Source organism: Archocentrus centrarchus, chromosome 20 (genome assembly GCF_007364275.1).
Source record: "Archocentrus centrarchus isolate MPI-CPG fArcCen1 chromosome 20, fArcCen1, whole genome shotgun sequence".
NCBI classification, from domain to species: Eukaryota; Metazoa; Chordata; class Actinopteri; order Cichliformes; family Cichlidae; genus Archocentrus; species Archocentrus centrarchus.
The window spans coordinates 1861321-1869684 of NC_044365.1; the positions used below are offsets into that span (position 1 = coordinate 1861321).

Here is an 8364-nt window from a genome sequence, read left to right on the forward strand (position 1 = left end):
TAAAAGCTGCAGGACGTCGGCCCTCGAGGCCTGGATTTGAGGATCCCTGTTTTACTCAGTGACTCCGTCGGTGTGTGAAAGCATGAAAACAGAGGCTGGGCTGTTTGAGCTGCAGGTGTTTATTTTACCAGCTGCTTCACTGGATTGATCCCATACGTGTATTTGCTTTGCAGGTTTATGAAATAATGACTTTGTCCAGATGTTTACCTGAAACGCAGGAGCAGAAAGCATCACATGAAGCTCTGAGAGGAAGGACCAGGTTTCTGTTCTGAGGGAGTAAACTTAAAAATATTAAAGATCGACTGCAGTGTTGAAATGTTGTTTAAAGTTTTTATTATTTATTTTTAGACACATTCGCTCCTCCTTAGTTTAGCTCATGGATCTGAGTAACTTAATACATGAACTGCTGTCATTTTATACCTGGCTGCTGCGCCTGCTCCAGATCTGCTGGTGATGATGGTCACCTGTCAGCAGCTGGAAACGTGACGTTAACCTGCATCGGATCCATTAAGGCCTCGTTATACCCGCCGTGCGACACAGTTGACGTCACATCCCATCACGATCTGCTGTCTGTGTTGCTCGTGCACCTTCTAGCGCACCTTCTGTGGCGCCACAGACGTGTCGAAGACGATTTCTGTTGCAGCAGTTTGAAAAGACGCAACTTTCTGGAAAACTTTGAAAAAAACTCTACGATTTGTTTGTGGAGGTTCTGAGTGGTGACACCTGTTCAGGTGAACACTGCTGTGGTACCTGCACTGCAACGGCTGCGTGATGGCGTCACCAGCAGAGCGACTCATGCGGCGGGTATACTGAGGCCTCGGCGAGGGTTAACGAGCACAGACAGCAGCAGGAGCGAGCGGCACAGGTCGTGTAGGATCATCTGAAATGTTGCAGGATTTATGGAGACTTCAGTGAACCTGCAGAACAACCAGAGATCCATGAAGACTCGTGCTGTCGAGGGAAAGGCTGCGATTTTAGTGTGAACATCATAAAACAGCTGAAGACTTGATTCTCCTTCATTTTAACGAGCTGCAGGAAGCCTGAGAGGGAATTTAGTGTCGGCAGCATCCGTCAGAGCAGCAGGAAGGATCAGCCGGCTCACAGCATGTGAGGAGCAGCCGTCTGAGGGGGGCCCGCTGGAGACCGCGCTGCTTTGGTTTACACTCGTTACATAAAGCGCTTCCTGTTTGTGGAGGAAAGGATAAAAACTCTACAGTAAAACCTGCTGAGTCATGTCACGTGTGAGAGCGGCGGACGGCGGCGTGCGTTTGAGGACGGAGGACCCAGCGGGCACCCCTCAGAGGTCACGTGACAAAGGTCGATTGATGAGGAAGTGACAGATTAAAAAGCGAGCACACGGCTCCAGATATGACCTGCAATCATGATGATATCAAGTAAACATCGAATCACTGAATCAGTAAAAACAGTCCGACCACGACTCCTCACTCCAGGGTTTTCCAGGAGGATCCAGGACGGTGTCCGCGCAGGCTGCCGGAGCTCAAACCGAACATTTAAAACAGAAATGATAAAATCAGCAGGTTAGAAACGGCGCCCTGAGCTGCTGAAATCCTTGAAACTGCTGATTGTCTCTGAAGCAGCGCCCAGCGCCCTACTCAGCCCTCCAGCTGCCACTGCTGCGTCTGCGAGCCGTCACATATCGCCATGGAGACATAACCCTTCGGTCCGATTGGCTGGGAGACGGCGAGACACTGGCCGACGGAGACCTGATAGATCCGGTTTGACTTCTGCAGGAGACACAGAGAAGATCGTTTATACCACCAATCTGAGGCGCAGCCAATGAAATCACTGCAATATGAAATGTCTTCTTCAATGACCCCACTCAGACTGTTGACTCAGCATTAAACAATGTTGGGTTGGTTATTATTATCAATCAGAAGAGGATGAGTTGATCTAAACCGGACTCATTAGTATTTAAGTTTTGCGCTCTTTTTTAGCATGACAGTGATAATACTGGCACACGTTACACCCACAGACAGATGGAGGTATGATGATCTAAGCTTGCTCTGTGGGTCCATGATGAGCCCGTGATGCTCCGGCACGTCTCCTCTGCTCATCACTCGAGCAGTTTTTAGGATTTTATGAGCAGCAGATCCGGCTGATAAACGCTGATGAATTATGACGAGTATCACTGCGATGAGTCGCCTCAGGACTATTTAAAGGAGCAGTTCACCCACACAGGAGATCTGAGATTACAGGTCAGGCACACATCTCACAGGTGCTGATCAGTTTGTTGTTCATGGATCAGAGAAACATATAAAGAGTTCACCACTCTTTACATGTTTAATGTTCCCTCAGCATCAGAGACACCACACTGTGGTGTGTGTGTGTGTGTGTGTGCGCGTGTGTGTGTCTCACCCCCAGGCTCCACTGCTGTGACCCCCCCGAACCGTGACATTTCATCAGCCTCGGGGGGTCAAAGGTCCTGACCTCAGACACATCCAGACACAGCAGACCTGCCAGGATGAGCTGACCCTCCTCGTCGTACGCCCAGTCCTGCACACACAGGTCACATCAAGGGTTCAAGGTTAAAGGTCACAGTAGAGGTCAGCCCTGTGGCTACCTGAGCCACACCAGTATGTTGTTATAATATATGATGCTGATGAAGATGTTTTTCCTTGTCTGACAGACGCTGTGATTCCTGCTCTCTTATATTTATTAAATTACTTGTAATTAGCTTAATTAGTGACTTATTTATGAAAATGTGACATGTGTTGTTTCCCGTCAGCCTGTGTATGCCTGCAGGCGGATGGGTGGATGGGTGAAGATGGTTTCACAGGATCATTATTGGGTGGATGTTTAACCCTTTTACTCCGGCCGTGGGACAACATACTTCAAAAGTGCCGCCGTTCGTGGACTTCTGGCAACCAATACCGTAATACCCCTATATGGCTGTGACGTGCTTTCAGGAAGCGTTTGCATTTTTCAATAGGACAAACGGTTGCGGAGTTACGGTAATAAGCCAGCTGATCAATGTTCCTTTGATCAGCCGACTCATCTCAGTCAGCTGTTCGCTGCTATTGAGGGCAAGTAACGGGCGCTTCAGCGCAGATCGCCTGGCGTTAAACGGTTAAAGGAGCCGGCTGCTCAAAGAGCTGTGTACTGCCAGCAGGGGGCAGTGTGATAAATGTGTGGATCCTTCTGATCATGTTAGTCCTGTATACAGACTGTAACAAAAGATGGACCTCCAGGTCTGAAAAGTAAAATGCCTGCATTCTCTCTGATGTCCAGCAGGGGGCGACTCCTCTGGTCTGATTGGATAGAAGTCTGTGACAAAATGAGTCTAAGCTGACCTCTGACCTCAGCTGAGTTTATGGTCTCAGTCGCTGTTTTCAGGTCTGACTGAAGATGGAGATGACGGCCCCGTTAGAGTCACAGAGGACGGTTTTTCATTGGCTAATGATTCATCAATCACAGGTTCTGTTTTTTAAGCCATCTGATGGGTGACGTTACCGTGACTGCACCCATATTTGATATTCAGACAGTGTACTTTAGCTCCGCCCCGCCACGGTCAGGAAACACAAACTTGTCCGCGGTAAAACTGAGCGTTATAAACTATGGCGGCTCCGGCCGTACTCTGTGACTCTCAGGCTGCGTTCAGGTCTCTGATGATTCAGTAAGGTGCTGCTGTGTGTGGTCATGTGATCAGTTCACCTGCTCAGGGTCTCGGGGCTCACACGGCCGCAGGACGACGGCTCCGCCCTTCTGACTGGCTCTGCCCTGGGCCACCAGGCAGCGGCCGGTGGCGAGGTTCCGGAGCTGGAAGATGGCGGACACAGAGGATGGAAACATGAGGGAAGCTCAGACGACAAACAGCAGACACAAACACGCGATGAGTTCAGGTACCCGTCCTCGCTGCAGGACTTTGGGCCGTTTCAGGCCCTTGTTGATGAACAGCGGCTTCTGCTTGTTGCTGTTGGCGGCGGTCTGCATCTCGGGGTAGACCGTGTCCAGGTACCAGCGGAACGAGTGACACTGCAGCCGCTTCCTCAATGCCACGCGCTCGCTGATGTCACCGTGACTCCGGTTGCGCAGCTCTGGACGCAAAGAGAGATACTGCTCCTGATTGGATGACAGAGGCACAGGAAGCGAGGTCAGAGAGAGTGTCCAGAGTGTGTGTGTGTGTGTGTGTGTGTGTGTGTATACCTTGTACTCATCCATCCACACGTGTGCCAGTCGCAGAGAGTTGTGGGCCATGGTGTCCTGGCCGCCCGGCGAGCCGTAGGGCCGGCGCTTCCTGAAGATATGGCCGACTCTGGAGCACGGGATGATGAACAGCTGACCGCCGCACATCCAGATCTGACCGAGAGAGTAAGAACGTGTCAGTCCTTACCTGTGTGCAAAGGTGGCAGCACTCCCGGCTGAGCCAGTCGGCTGCTCTTCATTACTTCCTGTCTGTGTGCTAAGCTAGGCTAACTCCCCTGCTCCTTTAACTCGGGCTGAATGACGCCTTCACTGACAGTCAGTAAAACTGCTTCTCACCCTGAACGAGATTTCCAGGTTCTCTCCGCCCCAGATGTCCATGCCGGCGTCGTACTGGCCGAGCTCGTTAAAATACTTCCTGTTCATAGCAAACAGCCCGCCTGCCATGGTGGGGGACCTGAGGGGGAACAGAGGGGGAGGGCATTACAGGTGAGATTCAGAAGGACCCCACCTCAGACCCAAACTATAGCTGGAGGCTGTTAAACATCAGCTGGTCACCTGATGGGTCCGGATGCTCCCTCGGGCCCGCTGAGCTCGGAGGGGGGTACGGGGTCCCACTTGAAGTGCAGCCCCCAGTTGAAGCCGCCCCTGACGATGGGGGAGGGCGAGTAGGCGAGAGTGTCGGCGGAGATGATGTCAATGACGGGGCAGACGACGGTGCGGCGGTCCTTCTGGATGGGCGCCAGCAGAGGCTGCAGCCACGCCTGGTTCACCTCGCAGTGGCTGTCCAGGAAGACCAGCACCTCACCTGGACGCGCAGACAGGTGAGTCGGGGTTTACTGCATTAAAGCCGGATTTTCACCGGTAAAGCGTGCACAACACTGGCTCATCTGGGAATGCTGACATACCTGTAGCGTGCGAAGCTCCGATCATGCGTCCTCTGATGAGTCCTTCCCTCCTCTGGTTCCTCACCAGTATGACTTTCCCCTGCAGCTCCTCTCTGACGTAGCGCTCCAAGTCATCCTTCAGCTCCTCTGCAGAACAAACAAACAACTGGAATGATCAGCAGATCGAACCCTGCACCAATGAAATCACGGCATTCAGCTTGCCATTACCCAGCTCGCTGTGGTCGTCGACCAGAATGATCTCGTGCAGCAGATAGGCCGGCGTGCGGTCCAGCACGCTGTGCACGGTCCTGAGCAGGGCGGAGAACGCCTCGTTGAAGAAACAGATCACTACGCTGGCAGAAGGTAGAGCCAGGGGATAAGCCTTCTCCCGACACCTGAGAGAGAGAGGCATCATGGGTGACCAGGTGGGTGCATGTCACTAACAGAGCATCATCAGCGATACATCACTGATGTTCTCGTGACCTCACAGGTGGACAGTAACACGGTGCAGATCAGTGCGTCTCTGAAACAGGAGCCGCCGACCTGATTACGCTGCTTCAAAACGTGCTTTTACGTTTTCTCAGGATACGTTTGAACTTTTCTCAGTATGAACCACACGGTTAGAGCTCAGCCTTTCAGTTCATACCACAGAAATCAGGAAAATCAACAATCAACTCAGATTTATGTCCTGTATCTGCTTCTTACTGGGAGTCTCTGGTGTCGGGCAGCTCTCTGTGGTAGCCCAGTCTGTTGGAGATGAGGACGTTGAAGGCGTGTCGATGGTAGCCGGTGTCCCTGACCTCCTGATCCGCTTCGTTAAAAATCATCCCTGCAGGTAGACACAGAATCAGAGACATCACATCAGCGCACACACACACACACACACACACACACACACACACACACACACACACACACACACACACACACACTGAAGCCCTAAGGAGCTGCAGACTAATATCTGATCCATCTATGGAGGCACTGAGGCCCCGCCCCCATCGGCCAGCTATCATTAACCCTTTAACCCCGGCCGTGTCTCAGCAGCAGGTCAGAACAACATTCACGGATTTCCTGCATCAGCCTGTGAATCCATGCATGTTCAGCCTGAGCTGCTCACAGAAACGTGCTCCCAGCAGAGTCTGCATCACTCTGAGAAACTGACCTCATGAACATCACCTGCTCCTGACCAGGTGAGGCGTTCAGCATCAGTTACCATGGTGATTTAGCCAAACAAAGAGCGGCTTCTGTCCAAGCAGATGCCTCTAAATGTCTCATACTTAAAAAACCTGAACACAGCAATCACTGCAGCCCTACCAGGGCCAACACTCACCCATCTCCGGAGAAAGCGCCACTCCCTTACTGGCCGGCAGGGGGCGTCGCCCTGCACGACGATCAGCAACGCCTCTGGTGATTGGCTGGCTGCGGTGCCTCATGGGGGTCCTGCTGTGGTCAGGCTCCGCCCCCATGGAGAAATAGAGGAAAAGGAGGACGGACCAGGTGGCTGAAGTGACGAGACAGCCATAGCAGAAGTACCGCAGCGTGACACTGGCCATGGTGGGTGAGCGAGCATGGCCTTACATTACTGCTGCAGAGAGAGAGAGAAAACAGGTCCCATCAGTCACACTGGGCTACCTGAGAGGGCGGAGGTCACAGCCTGAACCTCCAGTCAGCTCTCAGATCGTCAGTGTCCTTCCTTACTGACTGATCACAGGGTTAATCTATAATCAATAATGAATCAGTAACCTGGAACTGCTGCTGATGTCAGCAGACACCTGAGGACAGGTGTCATGTGTCCTCTGTGAACTGCTCAATCATTCACCTGAACACATCACTGCTGCACTCCACAGGACGACAAACACACGGGACAGAAGAAGAAGGAGCAGCTGAGCTCCAACCAGTCCATTCAAAAACCCACTGATTCAAGGAGATCTCCAAACAGGAGCAGCTCACCTGTTACTGACACACACACACACACACACACACACACACACACACACAGTCAGTCAGACACCATCTGCTCTCAGAGGTTTACTCCATCAGCTCAGCTTCTTACAGGTACTGCTGGCTTACAGTGAAGCTTTAGCTGTAGCTGAGCAGCAGGAACTCCAAGGACCTCCGTTCAAACGGCTCCCACGGTGGGCTGCAGCGGCCCCGAGCTCAGCTCCTCTTCCTCAGAGTTTCAGCTCCGTATCTGGGAGCAAACTAACGGATTTTCAGCTGCGTCAGAAGCTCCGCGTCCGATAATGGAAGCCGCTACCTTAGCCACTGTTAGCCGAGGTCGGGGGATGAAAGCGGCGCTCGCTGATCCAGGTCTTCACTCCGTGGATGTTACACGCCCTCCCACGCGGTACTCTCACTGACAGACTGTACACTCGGCCCGTCAGCTCGGAGCTGTTTGCTCGGCGGCACTCCGGCCGAAAGTCAGGTTGCAGCAGCTGAGACTAAAGCGAGCTGTGAGCCGCAGAGAAAACAGAAACACGTGACTTCCACTCTGAGCCTTCACAATAAGATAGACTGCTCAAGGGACGCCTGTGACCGTTTTCAAAATAAAACTCTGAGAATCGAAGGTTTACGCTCCGCCCCTTTTTCCTGCACGTGAATTGACTGGTTCTTAGTTTCGTGTGTGCAGCGCACCTTCATTCATAATAGTGATGGGAATTCCGGCTCTTTTCAGAGAGCCGGCTCTTTCGGCTCCCAAATGGCTCCTTAGATTTTAATTAAAAAAAAAAGTGTAAAATGAATTACTAATGTAAAAACGTACATTAGGCCTATATCAAACATTTCTTTATATACTCAACATATAATAGAGTGCTCCAAATACAAATTCTAAAACAAAAGATTGGAAATCAGAAAAAACAAGGGCCTTTGAGGAGTTGATCCTGTTTCTCCTGCCTGATGACCTGCCCTGTTTTGTTCTTCTAATTACACTGAAGGATGAACAATTCGAATACAGTATACCTATGTAGGTTGTTTGTGCAGCCTGCTTGATATTAAATTTTAAATTTGCAGTCTACACTCTATCAGAATAATCCTTTAACGCCAGGTGATCGCTGCTGAATCGCGGGTTTCCTGACCTTACAAGCCGCGAACAGCTGATTAAGACATAGCGTCTCACCACAGAGTCAGCTGGTCAAAGGAACTTGATCAGCTGGCTTTTCACCGTAACTCCGCGACCATTCATGCTATCGAAAAAATTCAAACGGTTCCTGAAAGCTCAGAAATTACACTTCACAGTCATGTAGTGGTATTACAGTATTTGTGACTGGAAGTCTGCAAACGCCGGCACTTTTGAAGTACGCTGTGTCTCGTTCGATGT

General features: G+C 51.3%; 1 protein-coding gene across 6 annotated transcripts; it reads right to left on the reverse strand.

Moving 5' to 3' along the window:
• Nucleotides 1–154: 154 nt before the first annotated feature.
• Nucleotides 155–7522, reverse strand: galnt11 (UDP-N-acetyl-alpha-D-galactosamine:polypeptide N-acetylgalactosaminyltransferase 11 (GalNAc-T11)). Of its 6 annotated transcripts, none has more exons than XM_030756120.1 (13): nucleotides 7119–7522; nucleotides 6868–7004; nucleotides 6379–6630; nucleotides 5754–5877; nucleotides 5277–5443; nucleotides 5070–5195; nucleotides 4720–4969; nucleotides 4501–4618; nucleotides 4165–4317; nucleotides 3865–4080; nucleotides 3673–3777; nucleotides 2377–2514; nucleotides 155–1745 (listed from the first exon to the last, which is right to left on the reverse strand). In XM_030756120.1, the coding sequence occupies exons 3-13, from the start codon at nucleotides 6599–6601 to the stop codon at nucleotides 1614–1616; spliced, it is 1752 nt and encodes a 583-aa protein (XP_030611980.1). In that variant the 5' UTR covers nucleotides 6602–6630; nucleotides 6868–7004; nucleotides 7119–7522; the 3' UTR covers nucleotides 155–1613. The 6 variants fall into 6 exon arrangements, with proteins under 6 accessions (XP_030611980.1, XP_030611979.1, XP_030611977.1 ...); XM_030756119.1 differs by having other exon boundaries at nucleotides 6379–6633; XM_030756117.1 differs by having other exon boundaries at nucleotides 6792–7004.
• Between the last annotated feature and the right edge of the window lie 842 nt (nucleotides 7523–8364).

Coding starts and splice junctions, on each gene's coding strand:
- galnt11 (XM_030756122.1), bottom strand. CDS start 6,601: ATGGCCAGTGTCACGCTGCGGTACTTCTGCTATGGCTGTCTCGTCACT. Junction 4,970..5,069: donor CGGAGCTTCGCACGCTACAG/GTATGTCAGCAT, acceptor CTGCGCGTCCAG/GTGAGGTGCTGGTCTTCCTG. Junction 4,619..4,719: donor GGAGCATCCGGACCCATCAG/GTGACCAGCTGA, acceptor GTTCCCCCTCAG/GTCCCCCACCATGGCAGGCG.